Source organism: Passer domesticus, chromosome 21 (assembly GCF_036417665.1).
Source record: "Passer domesticus isolate bPasDom1 chromosome 21, bPasDom1.hap1, whole genome shotgun sequence".
Classification (NCBI taxonomy): Eukaryota; Metazoa; Chordata; class Aves; order Passeriformes; family Passeridae; genus Passer; species Passer domesticus.
The window spans coordinates 798,452-817,843 of NC_087494.1; the positions used below are offsets into that span (position 1 = coordinate 798,452).

The following is a 19,392-nucleotide window of genomic DNA, read 5'->3' on the forward strand; positions in this document are numbered from 1 at the left end:
TCCGGCAGGGGGCGCCAGCGCGCTACCGGCGCTCGGTACCGGCGGGGGGGTGGAGGGGGCGGGGGGCGCTGCCCGGGCGGGACCCTCGGACCGGGACCGGCACGGAGCCCCCCGGGCCGCTCCCCGCGCCCCTCACCGCCGCTCCGTTTCCCGGCAGCGCTGCCGCGATGCCGCCGAGGCCGCCCCGTCGGGCCCGGGCCCGGGAGCGGCGGTGGGCGCCGTGCGCCGGCGTTTCTCCGGGACCCCGTTGCTGCCGCCGCTGGGCTGCCGGCTGGCGGAGGCGGCCCGCGCCCCCGAGCCCGAGGCTGCCCGGGTGGTGTTCACCATCGAGGAGAGCGGCCCCAGCAGCGGCGATGAGTCCGAGCCCCCCCGGTAAGGGCGGCACGGGGAGCGCGGAGGAGATGCCCCGGTGGCACCGGGAGCGGGTTACCGGGCAGGGCACGGCTGGCGGGGACGCTCCCGGCTTCAGCACCGAGGGCCGGACAGCGGCAGCGGGGCAGAGCACCCGGTGGGTTGGGGACAAGCTCCTCTGTCGCCGAGCCCGCTGTGCCAGCCTCGGGATGCCCGCTGTGGTCACCGTCTGTCGCTGTCACCGCACAGCACTCCTGTCCCCCCTGTCCCTGCCACCCCCATCCGCCTTTTCCCCACCACCCATGCCTGTCCTCACCCTCCTCGCCCCCCCTTGTCCCCACCCCGTGGCGGTGCTGGCGTGGCCCTGCCCGAGGTGACCTCGGTCCCTCCCGCGGTGGCTCGGGCCCAGCCGTGCTCTGCAGGGCTATTTTTGGGCCGTTCCCCCTGTCCCGTGCCTCTCCCAGCCCGGCTTGTGGGGACAGCAACGAGCTGGCACAGCCGAGGGACATGGCTCTGGTGTCACTTGTCCTCCACCCCTGCACGGCCACGTGGGGACAGTGACACTCCGATAAGGACTGGCTGTCCTGGGGACGGGCACTGGCTGTCCTGCGGCCAGCCCAGCCCTCGCTGCCCAGGGCTGCTGGCTGCCAGCCAGCACAGGGGGCTCTTCCCTCTGTCCCTCGTCCCCTGATGTCCCTGGTGTCGTGAAAGCCAAGGTGACCCCTCCAGGACCCCCCTCCGGTGGGTTTTGGGGTCCTGGCAGGGGGGCTCTGTGGCTGTCCCTCCTGGCTCCCTGCCAGCTGCTGGATGTTTTTGTGGCCATCAGGAACAGCCACATCAGGCTGGGCAGGTGCCAGCTCCCACGGCCACCTCACAGTGGGTGCCCCACAGTGTCACTGTCACCAGCTGGACCTCCCCCTGCTGCCACTTGTTCTGCTCAGGAGGGGACAGCACCAGGGAGGGGCTGGGGCACGGTGTGGGGCGGGTTTGGCTCTCGCAGCTCCCTCGGTGGCACCGTGGCATGTCCACACCACACGTCTGGGATGCTCCAGCCTCAATTGTGCCCCTCAGTGGCACCGTGTCACAGCCACACCACGCGTTTGGGACGCTCCAAGCTCAGCTGTGCCCCTTGGTGGCACCATGGCACAGCCACACCGTGTGTCCGCGATGCTCCAGACTCAACCATGTCCCTTATTGGCACCGTGTCACCGCCCCGGGATGTGTCCGGGATGCTCCGTGCTCAGCTGTGTCCCTCCGCGGCACCGTGGCACGTCCCCTCCGTACCCCTGGCTCCCTGGGGGGGCTTCGCGGGGCGTTTTTCCGTGTCCCCAGGCAGAGCACCCCTGCCCTTTCAGGAGCAGCTGCGGCCTCGGGGACAGCGGGGTGGCCGGTGGCACCGGGCCAGCGAGGGGCCACGTGCCCGGGCCGCCAGGCACACCGGGGGGGGACCCGCTCCCTGCGCCGGCTGCCGGAGCCAGACAGTTGTTTAATTTCCCAGGCGCAGGGCGGGAGGGGGATGGAAAGTTTCCCGGGGCTGCCGGGGCCGGGACGGCCGCACGCTCCCTGCTCCGCACCGGGGGCAGCGCGGCCGCGCCGCCGGCCCGGGGCTCCCTGAGCCGGGCCATGCTGCCCACGCCGGGGGCTTCTCCGGCCGCGTCCCCCCGCAGTTCGCCCCGCAATTCTCCCGTCCTCTTCAGGAAGCTCCTGATGAACCAGAGCATCCGCCTGCAGCGGCGCTTCACCGTGGCGCATCCCCTCTGGTAAGGGGGGCACGCTGGAGGGTCCCCGCGGGGGTGGCACCAGCCTGTGCTGCCGGCGTGGGGGCACGGCTCCCCCCGGAGCTGCGGCACCTCCTCGGGGCTGTGGGCCCGCGGGGGACGAGGAGGGGACAGCGGGTGTCCCCTCGTGGTCAGGGGGAGCCGGCGGGGCTGAGCGCGGACACGCTCAGGGCAGCGACGGCCAGGCAGGGACCCCGGCGGGGTGGCACGGTGGGGACGGAGGGGGGCTTTGCCCTCCAAATCGGGGCAGCAACCCACCCAGCGCGGCTCGTCCCTGCCCTCCCCACCTCGCGGCTCTGTGGGGTCGGTTTTGGGGGGCCGGCCCCACCTGCGCCCTGGGGCTCAGCACATCCCTCCTCGGCAGCGACAGCATCTATTTATAGCGGCCCCGGCCCCCCCGCCACCGCCGCCGCTCGGAGGTCATTAACGCCGAAACCAGGGGGGTTAATTGGGCACCAACCCCGTGGCGGGGGCTCGTGTCCCCCGGGGCTGTCCCCTGCGGTGGCAGCGGGGTCAGGGGGGGTGGCACGGGGCCCGGGACAGACGCGGGGCCCTCAGGGACAATGCGGCTTTGTGTCGCCGGTACCATCGGGGATGGGAAGGCGAGGCAGGAAAACAAGGGGCTGCGGGATGGCATGACGCGGTGCCGGCTGGCACTGCCACTGGCACTGCCACTGCCGGGGGCGGCCGCGCCACAGCCGCCGGGGCTGCCGGAGCGGGACGATGCTGCCGGGCAGCCGGTGCCCGTCCCGGAGGCACTCCTGCATCGGGTAGGTGCCGGGCTCCCGCTGGCGACACGGTGGCCCCGGTGGCATCTGCGCTTTCCCACCGCTCCGGGGTGGCTTGTCGCCGTCCCCACGGCGGGGGCGGCTGCGGGAGGGGACAGGCGCTGGATGGCCCTCGCTGTGTCCCCGCTGCGTGCAGCCTTTCCCATGACCCCGGGGCCAGCAGAGCGGCAGGGTGGGTGAGGCGGCCGCGGCCAGCTTGGGGACACTGCGGGGTCACCATGCCTGTCCCCCCTGGATGCACACGGCTGCCAGGTGACTCTGGTCGGGGTGCCCCTGGGCTGCCGCCAGCGTGTCCCCAGGGGCCAGGGCTTGGCTTCTGCGTCGATTTCTGTCCTTCGATGTCCCCTGGCTCTGTGCCGTGGCTGGGATATTGTCCCCTCCATGGGACGAGGCACCTCGAGGCTGATGGAGGCTTTGGAGGACTTGGGGCCGGGGTGCTGGTGGCAGGTAGGGGGAGGGACAGGCAGGAGCCAGCCCTTCCTGGGGGTCCCTGGAGCTGGGAGCTTCAGGGCAGCGGCTGCTGTCCCAGCTGGGTGACAAGGGACCGCCTGGCTCTGCTGGTCAGTGTCGCAGTCCCAGGGCCACTGTGCCAGCAGGGAGCTGAGAGGGTCCCTGTGCACCGGGCTGTGCCCGTCCTCAGCAGGTGGAGGAGCCAGCGGGGCCAGACCGGGCACCGCTGTCACCACAGGGCCGCCAAGCCAGAGCGAGGTGGTGGCAAGAGATCCCGACAAACCCTGGGCTGAGCTCCCTGAGCCACGCGCCCCGTGCCAGCCTCGTCCCCTCTCCCTTCACAGCTTTGACCTGGAGAATGGCCCCCCCGGCCGGGGCGCCCTGGACCCCCAGGCCAGCCCGGGCGCGGGGCTGGTCCTGCAGGGCACCTTCTCGCACGGCCAGCGCCGCGAGTCCTTCCTGTACCGCTCCGACAGCGACTACGACCTGTCCCCAAAAGCCATGTCCCGCAACTCCTCCATCGCCAGCGACCTGTGAGTGTCCCCCAGCCCGCAGCCCCCTCCCCTCCCCGCGCCCAGCCTCACGCTCCCTGTGCTCCCGCAGGCATGGAGAAGACATGATCGTCACGCCCTTTGCCCAGGTAGGTGCCACGGGGGACACAGGAGGGGACGCGGCGTGCGGCCAGCGGCGGGGTGGGTGTCCCGGGGGGCTCCGCCCGACCCCAGCCCCCTGTCGCCCCCCAGGTCCTGGCCAGCCTCCGCACCGTCCGCAGCAACCTGACCCACCTCCAGGAGCGCGCTGGCTTCAAGTGAGTCGGCGGGGGGCGGGAGGGCGAGGATGTCACCCGAGGGGGGACCCCAGCCCACGGCCGGGCGGGGGGCACCGCCGTGGGGGTCACAGCCACTCAGCCCCCCGTGTTTGACAGGCGAGGATCGAGCAGCAGCCTGCCCTCGGGGAGCAAGGCCAGCCTCTCCGGTGAGTGCCGGGGGGATTTTGGCTGTCCCCGTGTCCCCAGGCCGTGTCCTGCCGTGCCCTGGGGGCGCAGCCGCCTCCCCCCAAGGCGAGGCAGAGCTGCGGCTTTGCCCTTTGGGATCCATGTCTGGTTTTCGGCAGCTCCTCCCGCCTGGCCGCCCTTGGCGGCGGTGGAAAAGCTCCGGTTGACGTCAAACCTTCCATTAATAAAAGCCCGGCGGTGAGCGGGGCCCCGCGGGAGCCCGGCTGCCCCCGGGGCTGGCTGTCACCCCGCGGGACAGCGTGGCACGCCGCGTGCCGGGGCTGCCACGCCATGGGGACAGCGTGCCGGGGCTGAGCCCCGCTGCCCAGGGATGCCCGGGCCCCGCGCCCCCCCGTGCCCCCCGCCGCCCCGCTCGGGGGGTGCTGCGACCCTCCACGCGGGTTTGGGGTGGCACAGCCCCCCCCGTGGCGGGTGGCCGTGCTGCTGGCAGGTCCCTTGCCAAGCTGGCGGGTGTCCCCAGCAGAAGATGCCCACCAGAAGCTCTCGAGGGAGACCCTGGAGGAGCTGGATTGGTGCTTGGACCAGCTGGAGACGCTGCAGACCAGGCACTCGGTCAGCGAGATGGCCTCCAACAAGGTAAGGGACCTTTTCACGGTCACCCTGGCGGGCACGGGGACCCCAGAGCCCCCCAGGGTGTCCTGCCAGCCCCCCGCACCGCTGACCCTGCCCTGAACCCACAGTTCAAGCGGATGCTGAGCCGGGAGCTGACGCACCTCTCGGAGACCAGCCGCTCCGGGAACCAGGTGTCCGAGTACATCTCCAGCACCTTCCTGGGTGAGGACCCCCTGCCCCGGGGTCACCTCCCCGCTGGCACCAGGGTGGGCTTTGTGTCCCCAGCCAGCTGGGGTGCCCGCGGGGATGATGCCAGCCGAGGAGGGTCCCGCTTGCTTCTTGTGGAGGAATGGAATGGGGGGGCCAGGGGGGTTTTCCTGGGTGTCCCAGTGGGATTTGTCCCACAAATGTCATGGTGTTTGTCCTGGCTGGGAGTGCTGGCCCATACTGGTGTATACTGGTGCACTGGGGCCACCCCGTGTGCCTGGAGGAGCGTCCAGGGGTGCCCTGGCAGATGTGTGACCTGTGGATGAAGTCAAGTGCTGCAGTCCTCAAACTGTCACAGCGTGACCTGTGCCTGTCCTCAGCGTGACCCGGGGAGATGCTGGCAGTGACCTTTGGCCTCCCCGTGTCCCCCCAGACAAGCAGCACGAGGTGGAGATCCCCTCGGCACTGGCCAAGGACAAGGAGAAGGAGCGGAGGAAGCGCCCCATGTCGCAGATCAGCGGCGTCAGGAAGCTCAAGCACGGCTCCAGCCTGGCCGCCGCCGGCATCCCCCGCTTCGGGGTGCGCACGGAGCACGAGGCGCTGCTGGCCAAGGTGGGCCCTGCCAGGGGTGACCCCCCGGCCGCGGGGTGCCCAGAACCACCCCACCACGGATCTCTGTCCCTCTGCTCCCCAGGAGCTGGAGGACACCAACAAGTGGGGGCTCGACGTGTTCAAAGTCGCCGAGTACTCGGGGAACCGCCCGCTGACCGTCATCATGTACAGCATCTTCCAGGTGAGCGTCGCGCCGGGACGGCCCTGTCCCCGTGCCCGCATGGGGACGAGCCACCTCCCGCCCTCCTGCAGGAGCGTGACCTGATGAAGACCTTCCGCATCCCCGTCAACACCTTCATCACCTACATGCTGACGCTGGAGGACCACTACCACGCCGACGTGGCCTACCACAACAGCCTGCACGCCGCCGACGTGGCGCAGTCCACGCACGTCCTGCTCTCCACGCCTGCGCTGGAGGTGAGTCCTGGTCACCGAGGCCACCCGGGTGTGCCTGGCGGGGCTGTCACGTGTCCCCAATGCCTTCTCCCACCGTTCCTAGGCTGTCTTCACGGACCTGGAGATCATGGCTGCCATCTTTGCCAGCGCCATCCACGACGTTGACCACCCCGGGGTCTCCAACCAGTTCCTCATCAACACCAGTGAGCTGGGGCGCAGGGATGGACCTGGGGGATATTGGGGGACCCCAGGGGTCACCCCGGGGTGACCAGGGCTGTCTCACAGACTCGGAGCTGGCCCTGATGTACAACGACGCCTCGGTGCTGGAGAATCACCACCTGGCCGTGGGCTTCAAGCTGCTCCAGGAGGAGAACTGCGACATCTTCCAGAACCTGAGCAGGAAGCAGAGGCAGACGCTCCGTAAAATGGTCATCGACATGGTATGGGGGCTGCAGCAGCCCAGGGTGGGGTCTGGCCTGGGGGATCGGGCTGAGACCCCTTCCCACCCCTCCCTGCCCAGGTGCTGGCCACGGACATGTCCAAGCACATGAACCTGCTGGCGGATCTGAAGACCATGGTGGAGACCAAGAAGGTGACCAGCCTGGGCGTGCTGCTGCTGGACAACTACTCTGACCGCATCCAGGTGGGGACACACCTGGGCAACCCTTCCCGGCACCGCAGGTGCCCATCCCAGCTCTGGCCTGCCGGGATGTCCCACTTGGTGCCACCACCATCCCAAACGCACCTGGGGGTGGCCAAGCGAGTTCGTGGCACGGTGTGGGTGGCCCTGGGGGACGGAGGACACGGCGTCCACGCCCACAGGTTCTGCAGAACATGGTGCACTGCGCCGACCTCAGCAACCCCACGAAGCCGCTGGAGCTGTACCGGCAGTGGACCGACCGCATCATGGTGGAGTTCTTCCGCCAGGGAGACCGGGAGCGGGAGAAGGGCATGGAGATCAGCCCCATGTGCGACAAGCACACCGCCTCCGTGGAGAAGTCCCAGGTGGGGTGGCAGCCTGGGGGCAGGGCAGGCTGCCAGGGCCGGGCAGGGGGGCTCAGCTGTGCCTCCCCCCAGGTGGGATTCATCGACTTCATCGCCCACCCGCTGTGGGAGACCTGGGCCGACCTCGTGCACCCCGACGCCCAGGAGCTGCTGGACACGCTGGAGGACAACCGGGAGTGGTACCAGAGCATGATCCCGCGCAGCCCCTCGCCTCCGCCCGAGGCAGCCGCCGCGTCCCCCGCCACCGCCGACAAGTTCCAGTTCGAGCTGACGCTGGAGGAAGAGGAGGAGGAGGAGGGTGAGTCGGACACGGAGCTGGAGGGCGCCGAGAGCCCCTTGGACGAGGACAACAGCGGCTCCAAGACGCCGGGCACGGATGACTCGGAGTGTGCCGACACCAAGCGCCTGTCCCCTGGCCCCGGGGACCGGGACTCGCCTGTCCCCTGCCCCAGCGACGTGGACAACCGGCAGGCGCTGCAGGGCACGCTGCCCAGGGACGGCGGCGGGTGCCCCGTGCCAGGCCCCGAGGGCAGCCAGGGGCTGTGCCTGGACACTGAGGGCAATGTCACATTCCTGTCCCTGGGCACGTAGCGGCCCCTGGGTGCCCTGGCAGTGCTGGGGACAGCGGGGAGCTGGCACTGGAAGGACTCGGAGGCACCCGGGATGTGTCCCCGTTGGGAGCTGGGCAGGTCCTGACAGGTACCAGGACGCTGCTGGCCTTCTCCCTGGGAAAGGTCCCTGTCCCCTTCAGACAGGGCGTGGGGACACGCTGCTCTGGGCCCAGCCCAGCCCTGGGGACATCACGCCCCACAGCGCCGCAGGAAGGAGCATTCCTGCACCTGGCCAGGTGTCCCCTGGCAGGACGAGGTGGGCAGAGGGTGCTGGTGACACCCCCAGCACGAGGCACCCCCAGCACGGCACGGCACGGGCACGGCTCAGTGCTTTATTTATTTGGGGATGGGTTCACTTTTCAAAGCCTTTTGTAGCTCACTTTTTACTACGAGCCTCCCCGAGGCTCACACACATTTTTGAGGCAGAAAAGACGCATTTTTGGGGGGGAAAGTTCCATTTCTTCTCTGCGATCACTCCAAACACCATTTGCATTTCACATTTCGGACCCTGGCGGGTGCTGTCACCACCCCCCCACCCCCCATCTCCGTTGTCCTGCTTGGGGCAGGGTCCTTTGGGATTCTTCCCTCACCTTCCAGAGATTAAACCCGGTTTGTTCCACCCTAAACACGAGCCTTGCCAGCGCCTCTTTGTGTCACGGGAGCCGCAGCCGGTGTCCCCGGGGAGCGGCGTGGCTGGCGGCCCCGTCTCCCGCCGGGCAGCGGGCAGGGCCTGGCTCCGAGCTGGAACAAAAGCCAGCTCCTCCCTGGAAACGCCGATCCATCACTGGCAAACACGACCTGCTAAGGTAAATATTTAATCGCCGGCTTGGCGCGCTGCGCAGCCCGCGCCGCGCTCTTCCGCATTGCTCCCCACGGTGATTTATCTCCACAAACACGGCCCCACCCGTGGCACTGCCCTGGCACGCGGGGCCCTCGCCCCCTGCCTGCCCTGGCAGCAGCAGGGCCTCACAAACCGATGGTTCTTCCCCAGCCCAGGCATTCTCCAGGGTTTTTCCGGGAGTGCCGGGTCCTGCTCGGGGTGGTGGCGGCTCGGTGCCGTCCCTGGTGGCTCTGGATGTCCCCTGTGCCATCCCTGGTGGCTATGGATGTCCCCTGTGCCATCCCTGGTGGGTGCTGGATGTCCCCTGTGCCATCCCTGGTGGCTCTGGATGTCCCCCTGTCTCTCCAGACAGGGATGGGCTGAGGCTCTGTGCTCTCAAATTCCTCAGATCCAGATCCAGCCCAGGGTGGAGCGAGGCAGGTGGAAAAAGCCCTTTTCCCCCCGTTTCTTGCTGGGGAGGGTGATGAAAAATGGTCACAGCAGCCAGGTCCACCCCTGAGCCTGGATCCATCCCTAGTTCTGGATCCATCCCTGAGCCTGGATCCATCCCTAGTTCTGGATCCATCCTACAGCTGGCTCCATCCCTGCCCTCATGTCCATCCCTGCCCTGTGTCCCATCCCTGCCCTGTGTCCATCCCTGTCCCATGTCCATCCCTGCCCTCACGTCCATCCCTGTCCTGTGTCCATCCCTGCCCTCACGTCCATCCCTGTCCTCATGTCCATCCCTGTCCCGTGTCCATCCCTGCCCTCATGTCCATCCCTGCCCTCACGTCCATCCCTGTCTTGTGTCCATCCCTGCCCTCACGTCCATCCCTGTCCTGTGTCCATCCCTGTCCTCATGTCCATCCCTGTCCTGTGTCCATCCCTGCCCTGTGTCCATCCCTGCCCTCACGTCCATCCCTGCCCTGTGTCCATCCCTGCCCTCACGTCCATCCCTGTCCTGTGTCCATCCCTGTCCTCATGTCCATCCCTGTCCCGTGTCTATCCCTGCCCTGTGTCCATCCCCACGTCCCCTCCCCGAGCCCACCGCGCCCGGCTCGGTCCCCCCGGGGCTGTGGCCGTGGGCTGGGCCTGGGCAGGAGCCAAGCGCTGCACCGGGGCCGAGGGCACGGAGCCGCCGGGCGGGGCAGGGCCGGGCGGCGCCGCTGCCCTCAGGCCGCCATATGCTGCCGGCCCTAATCCCCGCTGGGCCTCAGGGCGAGGGAGGACATGGCCGCCCACCTGCGCACCGGCCCCGCCTCAGCGCCAGCCGCCCTGCCACGGGAAGGACCGGCCCGCCCGCCACTGCAGGCCTATGTTAGGCGTCGCGATAGCGCGCCATGTCGCGACAGGGAGCCTGTCAAACATCGCCCCCCCCCTTTGAGCGGGAATGGTTTGCCCTACACCCCCGCCGGCGCAGGGGTGGTTCATCCCGCGCCCCGCGCAGCGCGGCCGGACCGCACCACTGCGCGTTGCCGGAGGAGGGGGCGGCGCCCACCACCGCGCCGGGAGGGGGGGGTCTCCCCCCCCCGTCCGCCCGCTGCCCATCAAAGCGCGCCGCCGAGCCAATCAGCGCCTCCCTCAGGGGCGCGCCCGTGACGTCCGGGCTCATTTGCATAGATAACCCCGCCCCTTCAGCCGACGTCACCCGGGCTCCGCATCTGCTGCAGTCGCTGCGGGGAGGAGGCGGCGGCGCGAGCGCGGCAGAGGTGAGACCCCCCCCTCCCCCCCCACCGGGACCCCCCAACAGCGACCCCCCCCCCAGCGACCCCCCCAGGGACCCCCCGAGCCCCCTCTGTGCCCCCCGGCCCCGGGAGGGGAGGGGCGGCTGCAGCGGAGGAGGCGGGAGGCGGGGGGGGTGATGATGATGATGATGATGATGATGGATGCGGCGCGGGGGGGGCTGCGCAGGACCTGGGGGGGGTCTCGGTGCGGCGGGGACCGAGTGGGGGCAGCGGGGTCGGGCCTGCGGGGAGGAGCGGGGGGTGACCCCCCCTCCCCATCAGCACCCTGACCCCCCCCCATCAGCACCCTGCACCCCCCCATCAGCACCCTGACCCCCCATCAGCACCCTGCACCCCCCCCAATCAGCACCCCGACCCCTCCCCATCAGCACCCTGCACCCCCTCCCTGCATCGCCCTGCATCCCCCCTCTTACCCCTCCTCCACCAGCCCCCCCAAAAATGCCCATCAGCGCCCTGCACCCCATTCCTGCCCCCCCTCCACGAGCTCCCCGCATCCCCGGGCTCCACCCTGGGCACGCACCCACCTCTGTGCCCCCTTGCCTGGCATCGCCCTGCCCCGGGTGCCCTGTGACACCCCCGGGTGCCCTGTGACCCCCCCGGCTCCGTGTCACCATGCTGGCCGCGCCGTGCGGGGGCACCGCCGCCGGTGCCATTTTGTCACCGGGAGGATGCGGGAGAGGCTGCGGCGCCCCGGCCGCACCCCCAGCGCCACGGCAGACCTGAGAGCCATGGCAGATCCTGGGAGCCACGGCAATTCCTGGGAGCCGTGGCAATTCCTGGCAGCCGTGGCAAAGCCTGGAAGCCATGGCAAAGCCTGGAGGTCACAAGGAATCTCTGTGGCCATGGCAAAGCCTGGAAGCTGTGGTAGTTCCTGAGAGCCATGGCAGATCCTGGGAGCCGTGGCAATTCCTGAGAGCCGTGGCAATTCCCGAGAGCCACGGCAAATCCCAGCAGCCATGGCAATTCCTGAGAGCCACGGCAATTCCTGGGAGCCGCGGCAATTCCTGGGAGTCGTGGGAATTCCTGAGAGCTGTGGCAATTCCTGGCAGCCGTGGCAAAGCCTGGAAGCCATGGCAAATCTCTATGGCCATGGCAATTCCTGGCAGCCGTGGCAGATCTCTGTGGCCGTGGCAGATCTCTATGGCCATGGCAATTCCTGGCAGCCGTGGCAGTTCCTGGGAGCCGTGGCAGATCTCTGTGGCCGTGGCAAACACCAGGGGCCACGTGCCCCCCATTCCCGTGGACACGCCGCGGGTCCCTGCTCTGCGGGTGGCAGGAGGTGGCCTCCCCAAGCCCTTGGGGGCTCAGTGACCCATGGATGGCCACGCCATCGCCCGTCCTGAACCAAAACATTCCCGATCCCTGCTGGGAGCCGCGCGGGGCCGGCCCCGTCACGGCCTCTCCCCCCTTGCAGATGGCGTCCGCTACTGACTCCCGCTATGGGCAGAAGGAATCCTCGGACCAGAACTTCGATTACATGTTCAAGATCCTGATCATCGGCAACAGCAGCGTGGGCAAAACCTCCTTCCTGTTCCGGTACGCCGACGACTCCTTCACGCCCGCCTTCGTCAGCACCGTGGGCATCGACTTCAAGGTCAAGACCATCTACCGGAACGACAAACGCATCAAGCTGCAGATCTGGGTGAGGGGAGACCCCCGGGGAGCCCCCAGACCCCGCTGCTGGGCTGGGCTGGTGGGGAGGGGGCGGTGGGTGGTGGGGGGAGATGGACGGTGAGGGTGGGGGTCAGTGTGGGGTGGGGGTGATGGTCAGTGAGGGGTGATGGTCAGTGAGGGGTGATGGTCAGTGAGGGGTGATGGTCACTGTGGGATAATACTTGATGGAGTGATGGCCAGTGAGGGGTGGGGATGATGGATTGGTGGTGTGGGGTGATGGTCACTGTAGGGTGATGGTCACCTGGGGTGATGGATTTGTGGTGTGGTGGTGATGGTCAGTGAGGTGTGGGGGTGATGGTCAGTGAGGGGTGATGGTCACTGCAGGGTGATGGTCACTGTAGGGTGGTGGTCACTATGGGGTGATGGTCACCGTGGGGTGATGCTCGTTGGGGTGATGCTCAGTGTGGAGCTGCCCCACCAGGGCGATTCCAGGCTGAGGCTGGATCTGCCCCATGCCCCCGCTGGCCCTGGGGGGTGTCACCTCGTCCCCGGGGGTGACCCTGCTGCCCCCTGTGCCCCAGGACACGGCCGGGCAGGAGCGGTACCGCACCATCACCACCGCCTACTACCGCGGGGCCATGGGCTTCATCCTCATGTACGACATCACCAACGAGGAGTCCTTCAACGCCGTGCAGGACTGGTGAGCACCGGGGGGGCTCTGGGCACCCCAAACCGCCCCAGCCTCCCCCCCTGAGCCCCTCTGAGCCCCCTCTGCCCTGCCCAAGGTCCACCCAGATCAAGACCTACTCCTGGGACAACGCCCAGGTCCTGCTGGTGGGGAACAAGTGTGACATGGAGGACGAACGTGTGGTGTCCTCGGAGAAGGGACGCCAGCTCGCCGAGCACCTGGGTGAGCTGGGGAGGGGGAGCCCCCCACCGCGGCTGCCAGCCCACAATTAATTTAATTAAGGGCTTAATTCCCCGCGTGCAATCGCTGCGCTCCGACATCGGCGGCGGCTCGGTGAAACACCAGAGTCACCACACACCTTCAACATCTGAGAGATGCTGGGGGGAGGATCTGGGGGGTTCTTTGGGTGGGAAAAAGGGGATTTTGAGGGTGGTGGGGGCGGGTTGCAAACCCTTTAAATATTGAATGAGGAGGAGGAGGAGCCGCGCCAGGTCGGACGGGGGCCGGAGCTTTGATGTCCCTGTGTCCCTTTGTCCCTCTGTCCCCCTCCACCTTGTCCCCCCACCCCTCCCCACCTCAGGGTTTGAGTTTTTCGAGGCCAGCGCCAAGGACAACATCAACGTGAAGCAGACCTTCGAGCGGCTGGTGGACATCATCTGCGAGAAGATGTCGGAGTCCCTGGACACGGCCGACCCCGCCGTCACCGGCGCCAAGCAGGGCCCCCAGCTCACGGACCAGCAGGCCCCCCCCCACCAGGACTGTGCCTGCTAGGGGCCAGCCCCCCGCCCCAAAACCCCCCCAAAAACCGGTCAGTGCACCCCAACCCCCCCCACGAGCTCCTCCTCGCGGGGGTCCCGCGGGGGCTTTTGCTGCTGATGTCTCCCAAAGGGCTGCGGCCCCTCTAGGAGCCCCCCACCCCAATTCATTAGGCTATGCCCCCCACCCCTTAATTTATTTTTAAGCCTGGGCTGGTAGAAAACTCCTCCCCCTCCTCCTCCATTCTGCTTTTAATCACTGTCAAGGAACCATCACCCCCAGCCCCATTTCCCCTGGTGAGCCCCCCTCCCCTGTCCTGGCACCCCTTGTCTGGAGACCCCCTGTCCTGGGGATCCCCCTACCCTGGTATCCCCTGTCCTGGTATCCCCTGTCCTGGGACCCCCTGCCCATTTTCCTGTCCTGGGACCCCCTGTCCTGGGGATCCCCCTGCCCTGGGACCCCCTTCCCAGCGTGTGGGTGCTGTGACAGGACCCCCAAATCCCCCTCCCCACTCCACGCCACCCCGCGTGCCCCCTTTGCCCCCCGAGCTCCTGGTGCAGGGGGCTCTTTGTGCCCGGCTTTCCTGCCCCTCCAGCTGGATGGATATTTCCTGACTCTTGTTTATTTGTATAAATAGATGCTAATTTATGCTCCCGCCGTCTTCCTCCTTGTACATACAGAAATTCCTTGTAAATAGGCGTAGGAAGTGACGCTGTGCGCGTGACCTGCTGTGCTGTGGCCGTGGTGGTGCATTTATATATATATATATATATATATTCTGATTTTTTTTTGGTTTTGTTTCTCTCAGTGTGGTAACCTTGCTTGTGAATATCACTTTTAAAGAAAAAAAACCCACCAAAAAAAAACCAAACCCACCCCACCTCCCCCCCACACACAACCCAACGACGACAAAACTGTTATTATTTCAATAATGAGATTTCAAATGAAAAATTCGTTCAATAATCAGCCAGGCCGAGCCAGCTGGAACAGATCAGCCCCAGTTTGGGCTCGTGGGGGGGGAGCAGGGCTGGGACCGTGGCTGCTTTGCTCCAGGGATTTGGGATCTCGTGTTCCTGTAGTTCTGTGCTTCTGTGGAGACTGTGAATAAGTGGATATTCCCGTAGCCATAACAGAGCTGCCCTTTATTTATTTTTCCTGGAGCGCTGTGTCTTTATTTTACAGGTTTCCCTCTATTTCCCCCCACCATGATTCCATCTCCCTCCCCTTCCCCCTCCCCTCCTCTTTTTTGTGAAGTTTACTTATGGAAGAGTTACACTGTACTGTACAAATGTCAAAAGTGTCAAAAAGAGTACAATTTCCTAAAAATCACTGTATTAAAAGAAATGTTGTGAAGAAATAAACCAATGCTGATCAGAAGTTCCTCGGGGTCCCTGAGTTGCCAGAGAGGAGCAGAATTAATCGGATTTTTTTAAATTATCATCCCCCAAATGGCTCCTGCTGCTGCTGAGGGAGGAGCTGAGTCCCCCCCGGGTGTGTGACAGCAGGGACCAGGGCAGAGCATTAAGGCACAGCTTTAAAAATCAAGTAAAAAAAAAAAACAAACCCAAACCCATTCAGGCAATTTTCATTGACACTGGAAATAATTCAGTTCTTGGGTTATGCAGGGAGCTTCCAGCTTGCCCAGGGCTGGGAGCAGAGGGATGTGATGGCCCAAACTGTGCCAAAATGTGGCTCCAACCCGCCCTGCCTCCTCCCCAGCGCTGCAATCACATCCCTATTTATAGAGGGTGCAGGTGGCTGCAGCCCCCGCCCGAGCTGGGGGGAGTGGAGGGATTTATCCCCGAGCTGGAAGAGGAGAAGCAGGAGGGGAAGGAGTGAGGAGCTGCAGGGAGAGCAGAGGAGCAGCCAGAGGGAATCGGGGACTGGGGTTGGGCTGGAATGAGCTCAAACCCCATCCCTTCCCACCCCTGCCATGGCAGGGGCACCTTGCACCACCCCAGGCTGCTCCAGCCTGGCCCTGGGCACTGCCCAGGATCCAGGAGCTGCTCTGGGAATTCCACCCCAGGCCTCACCACCCTCACAGGGAAGAATTCCTTCCCAAAATCCATGTAGGGGGATCCGGGAGGCTGGAAGGTGCTGGAGGAGCAGCAGGGCATTGGTTTGCTCTGCAGAAGGAGCAAATCCAGGCAGGGCCCTGCCCAGGGGCTGCAGAGCTCCTGCTCACCCCGGCCCTGCGGGCAAATCCCAGAAGAAATCACTTCACAGCTTCTCCTGCAACACCAGATTGTTACAACCCCAAGCCGTGGCTGTAATTAGCAGATGAGTTAATGAGCAGCAGCCTGGGGGGCTCCACGATGCCCAGAAATCCATCTCAGGATGCTCTGGGGGGCTGCTCCCTCTCTAGGCGCCGGCGCTGCTCTGGCTCTGCTGTGGCTCCTGCCTGGAGCTGCGGGGCTGCAAAACACCCGGGGAGCCCGGGGTGAGCTGGGCACTGCCCAGGAGGAGCAGCCAGCCCTGCCCCTGGGCTGGGCACACCTCCAGGGCTCTGCCCAGGGCTGCCCCTCGGCTTGGGAAGGACCTTGAGGCACTGGGGGCACCCAGAGGGGCACCAGGGCTGGAACACAAACCCTGGGAGGGACTTTGAGACACTGAGGGGCACCAGGGCTGGGAACACAAACCCTGGGAGGGACTTTGAGACACTGAGGGCATCCAGAGGTGGTGCAGTCACCATCCCTGGGGGTGTTTAACAAAGCCTGGATGTGGCACTGGGTGCCAGGGCTCAGTGCTGGGGCTGGGGTGCACTCCATGACCTTTAGGGTCTTTTTGCGCCCTGATCACGCCGTGAATTTGGGGGAATTTTGGGAACTCCCGGGGCTCAGGGGCGGGGCTCACCCGGTGCTTGAGGTAGGACAGGTAGGTGTCCCAGCCCAGGGTCACCACGTTGACGTACACCACGCGGTAGGCGGGCGGCACGAAGAGGAAGTTGAGGATCTGCGCCGCCGGCCACACGCTCCAGTCGGCCTGGGGGGCACAGGGAGCAGCTGGGGGCTGCCCGGGACCCCCGGGGCAGCGGGCACAGCCCACCACGGCCTCACCTTGTACAGCTCCCAGAACTTCTCCTTCAGCTCGTCCCAGCTCTCCTGGAGAGATTGGCCCTCCAGGGTGCCCATGGCTGCGGGGACAGCAGGGGTCAGCGGGGACTGGGGGGGGGATTAATTGGGGTGGGGATTGCTGGGAAATGCCCCAAACCCCTCCCAGTGTGGGCGGGGAGGGCAGCATCCCGAGGAGGGAGGTCCGGGAAATGGAAAGAGAAAGGGAAGGCAGGGATCTGTCTGGGGAACGGCTGGGGCTGTGCCAGGGGTGGGTGGATCAGGGAAAGGTGCAGGGGTTTGGGATGGAGATCAGGGAAAGGTTCTGGGATTTGGGATCCCAGGAAAGGTTCTGGGGTCTGGGATGGATCAGGGAAGGTTCAGGGGTCTGGGATGGATCCCAGGGAAGGTTCTGGGATTTGGGATGGAGATCAGGGAAAGGTTCAGGGAATTTGGGATGGATCCCAGGAAAGGTTCAGGGGTCTGGGATGGATCAGGGAAGGTTCAGGGGTTTGGGATGGATCAGGGAAGGTTCAGGGGTTTGGGATGGATCCCAGGGAAAGGTTCTGGGGTTTGGGATGGATCCCAGGGAAGGTTCTTCCCCCAGAGGGAGCTGGGCACTGCATTCCCCAGGGAATGGTGCCAGCCCAGCCCTGCCAGAGCAGCAGTGATGCCTTTTCCTCACACAAACCACGAGCAGCCCCTGCCAACGCCCCCGGGAGGTTCCCAGCTACACCCCAACAGCACAGAACCCGGCGAGCACCAACCCCAAACCCCCAGGCAGCACCAGGAGCCCCGGGCTGGCATTTCGGGGCTGGCCACGTACCCATGAAGTACCAGGCTCCCATGCTGGGCGAGGCCACCAGCTGGTCAATGAGCACCTTCTTCAGCACGGTCCTGAGGCGGCGCACGCCGCGCGCCGGGAACGCCGCGTCCAGCCACAGGTACCAGTAGTGCAGCAGGGGGCCCAGGCTGCAGCCCACCGCAAACATGCGCCCTGCAACCGCGCCGGGCATCACGGGCTGGGGAGGGCAGGGGGCACCGGGGCAGGGGGCAGCAGGGACCTGGGGAGGGCAGGGGGCACCGGGGCAGGGGGCAGCAGGGACCTGGGGAGGGCAGGGGGCACCGGGGAGGGCAGCAGGGCACCGGGGAGGGCAGGGGGCACCGGGGAGGGCAGCAGGGACCTGGGGAGGGCAGGGGGCACCGGGGAGGGGGCAGCAGGGCACCGGGGAGGGGGCTGCTCCCTGTGAGGGCAGGCATGGATTCCCCACAGCCCTGGATGGGGCCAGGGGAGCATTTGGGGAAGGACCTGTCAGGGTAGGGATGGATCCCCACAGCCGTGGATCTCTGGGAGTGTCAATAAGGGCATTTTAGGGAAGGAATTCCTCTCCCTGAGGGCAGGGATGGATTGCCCCAGCCCTGGATGGGTTCATGAGGGCATTTTGGGAAGGAATTCCTCTCTGTGAGAGCAGGGATGGTTTTCCCCCAGCCCCAGCTCTGTGGTGGTACCCATGAGGGCATTTTGGGAAGGAATTCCTCCCCATGGGGGCAGGGATGGATTCCCCACATCCCTGGCTCCCTGGCAGTGCCCATGAGGGCATTTAGGGAAGCAATTCCTCTCTGTGAGGGCAGGGATGGATTTCCCCTGGCCCTGGATGGGTCCATGAGGGCATTTTGGGAAGGAATTCCTCCCTCTCAGGACAGGGACAGCTTCCCCCAGCCCGGCTCCCCGGCAGAGCCCCGTGCCAGCAGCAGCAGCAGCAGCAGCAGCAGCAGGAGCTGCCCAGCCCGGGCAGGGCTCCCAGCCCGTGCCGTGCTCACCGGTGCGGCCCAGCTGCAGCTGGCTCTCGGGGTGCTTGCGGCGCTGCCACTCCTGCTGCAGGCAGTCCCCCGCCGCCAGCAGCCCCCCGCAGCTCACGGTGTTGGTGAGGAGCAGCAGCCGGCCCGAGAACAGCGACCGCCACGAGCGCAGCGCCATCCTGCCACGGCACGGCACGGCTCAGCCTGCCACGGCACGGCACGGCCTGGCCTGGCACGGCACGGCACGGCACGGATAGCCCGGTCACTGCTGGCTGGCCCTGAGCCCCCAGTTTGGGCCTGAGGACCCTCCCAGTGCCCCCCAGTTCAGCCTGGGGACCCTCCCAGTTCCCCTGTGCCCCCTCAACTCTCCCAGTTTGGGCCTGGGTACCCTCCCAGTGCTCCCAGGGTACTGTCCCAGTTCCCCTGTGCCCCTCCCAGTTCAGCCTGGGTACTTTCCCAGTTTCCCCCTCTGCGTGTCCCAGTCACCCCCCCTGCACCCTCCCAGTGCCCCCATTGCTCCACACCCCCGACCCCTCTGCCAGTGCCCCAGTGCCCCCAGTGTCCCCAGTCACTCCCAGTGTCCCCCAGTCCCCTCAGTGCCCCCCACTGTCCCCAGTATCCCCAGCCACCCCAGTCCTCCCAGTGTCCCCCCAGTGTCCCCCAGTCCCTCCCAGTGCCCTCAGTCCCCCCAGTCCCTCCCAGTGTCCCCAGTGCTCCCCCAGTGTCCCCAGTCCCCTCACTGCCCCTCAGTCCCCCCAGTGTCCCCTCAGTGCCCCCATCCCCACGCCCCGGGTGCCCCCCGCTCGCCCCCGTTCTCTCTGTCCCCCCACTTACCCCGCCGGGTCCCGGTGCCCCTCCCGGACACCCCCGGTGCCCCCGGGCCCCCCCCGCCCCTACCGGGCGTTACCGCCGCCCGCACGCGGAACCGGGCAGCGCCACGTCACGGCCGCTTCCGCTTCCTGCCTCCGCCATGACAGCTACCGAGGCACAGGAGGCCGCCATGACAGCTACCGAGGCACAGGAGGCCGCCATGACACCTACCGAGGCACAGGAGGCCGCCATGACACCTACCGGGGCACAGGAGGCCGCCATGACACCTACCGAGGCACAGGAGGCCGCCATGACACCTACCGAGGCACAGGAGGCCGCCATGA

At 66.7% G+C, this 19,392-nt stretch overlaps 3 protein-coding genes across 8 annotated transcripts; 2 read left to right on the forward strand and 1 right to left on the reverse strand.

Annotated features, from left to right (window-relative positions):
• Positions 1–1,454: 1,454 nt before the first annotated feature.
• Positions 1,455–10,293, forward strand: PDE4C (phosphodiesterase 4C). Of its 3 annotated transcripts, none has more exons than XM_064396094.1 (16): positions 1,455–2,111; positions 3,712–3,900; positions 3,971–4,007; positions 4,111–4,175; positions 4,293–4,342; positions 4,843–4,958; positions 5,063–5,156; positions 5,575–5,753; positions 5,836–5,934; positions 6,006–6,170; positions 6,253–6,352; positions 6,435–6,589; positions 6,670–6,792; positions 6,972–7,154; positions 7,227–8,571; positions 10,206–10,293. In XM_064396094.1, the coding sequence occupies exons 1-15, from the start codon at positions 1,492–1,494 to the stop codon at positions 7,743–7,745; spliced, it is 2,694 nt and encodes an 897-aa protein (XP_064252164.1). In that variant the 5' UTR covers positions 1,455–1,491; the 3' UTR covers positions 7,746–8,571; positions 10,206–10,293. The 3 variants fall into 3 exon arrangements, with proteins under 3 accessions (XP_064252164.1, XP_064252165.1, XP_064252166.1); XM_064396095.1 differs by having other exon boundaries at positions 1,456–2,111; positions 4,846–4,958; XM_064396096.1 differs by lacking the exon at positions 1,455–2,111 and adding an exon at positions 2,187–2,899.
• On the forward strand, positions 10,212–14,765 carry RAB3A (RAB3A, member RAS oncogene family). The gene is made up of 5 exons (XM_064396101.1): positions 10,212–10,294; positions 11,745–11,972; positions 12,526–12,644; positions 12,730–12,854; positions 13,213–14,765. The coding sequence occupies exons 2-5, from the start codon at positions 11,745–11,747 to the stop codon at positions 13,401–13,403; spliced, it is 663 nt and encodes a 220-aa protein (XP_064252171.1). The 5' UTR covers positions 10,212–10,294; the 3' UTR covers positions 13,404–14,765.
• MPV17L2 (MPV17 mitochondrial inner membrane protein like 2) lies at positions 14,699–19,185 on the reverse strand. Of its 4 annotated transcripts, none has more exons than XM_064396102.1 (6): positions 19,073–19,185; positions 18,260–18,417; positions 17,265–17,435; positions 16,445–16,521; positions 16,242–16,370; positions 14,699–15,803 (listed from the first exon to the last, which is right to left on the reverse strand). In XM_064396102.1, the coding sequence occupies exons 2-6, from the start codon at positions 18,414–18,416 to the stop codon at positions 15,750–15,752; spliced, it is 588 nt and encodes a 195-aa protein (XP_064252172.1). In that variant the 5' UTR covers position 18,417; positions 19,073–19,185; the 3' UTR covers positions 14,699–15,749. The 4 variants fall into 4 exon arrangements, with proteins under 4 accessions (XP_064252172.1, XP_064252173.1, XP_064252174.1 ...); XM_064396103.1 differs by having other exon boundaries at positions 18,260–18,442; positions 19,073–19,091; XM_064396104.1 differs by lacking the exon at positions 19,073–19,185 and having other exon boundaries at positions 16,242–16,340; positions 18,260–18,654.
• Between the last annotated feature and the right edge of the window lie 207 nt (positions 19,186–19,392).

Bases quoted from the DNA above. Each gene is read 5' to 3' on its own strand.
- PDE4C (XM_064396094.1), top strand. From the start codon at position 1,492: ATGGCACAGCCACACCGTGTGTCCGCGATGCTCCAGACTCAACCATGT. The intron at 4,008-4,110 runs GTAGGTGCCACG...GTCGCCCCCCAG, and splicing joins TCGTCACGCCCTTTGCCCAG to GTCCTGGCCAGCCTCCGCAC. The intron at 5,754-5,835 runs GTGGGCCCTGCC...TCTGCTCCCCAG, and splicing joins ACGAGGCGCTGCTGGCCAAG to GAGCTGGAGGACACCAACAA.
- RAB3A (XM_064396101.1), top strand. From the start codon at position 11,745: ATGGCGTCCGCTACTGACTCCCGCTATGGGCAGAAGGAATCCTCGGAC. The intron at 12,645-12,729 runs GTGAGCACCGGG...GCCCTGCCCAAG, and splicing joins TTCAACGCCGTGCAGGACTG to GTCCACCCAGATCAAGACCT. The intron at 12,855-13,212 runs GTGAGCTGGGGA...TCCCCACCTCAG, and splicing joins CCAGCTCGCCGAGCACCTGG to GGTTTGAGTTTTTCGAGGCC.
- MPV17L2 (XM_064396102.1), bottom strand. From the start codon at position 18,416: ATGGCGCTGCGCTCGTGGCGGTCGCTGTTCTCGGGCCGGCTGCTGCTC. The intron at 17,436-18,259 runs GTGAGCACGGCA...GCGCGGTTGCAG, and splicing joins GCTGCAGCTGGGCCGCACCG to GGCGCATGTTTGCGGTGGGC. The intron at 16,371-16,444 runs GTGAGGCCGTGG...TGTGCCCCCCAG, and splicing joins AGTTCTGGGAGCTGTACAAG to GCCGACTGGAGCGTGTGGCC.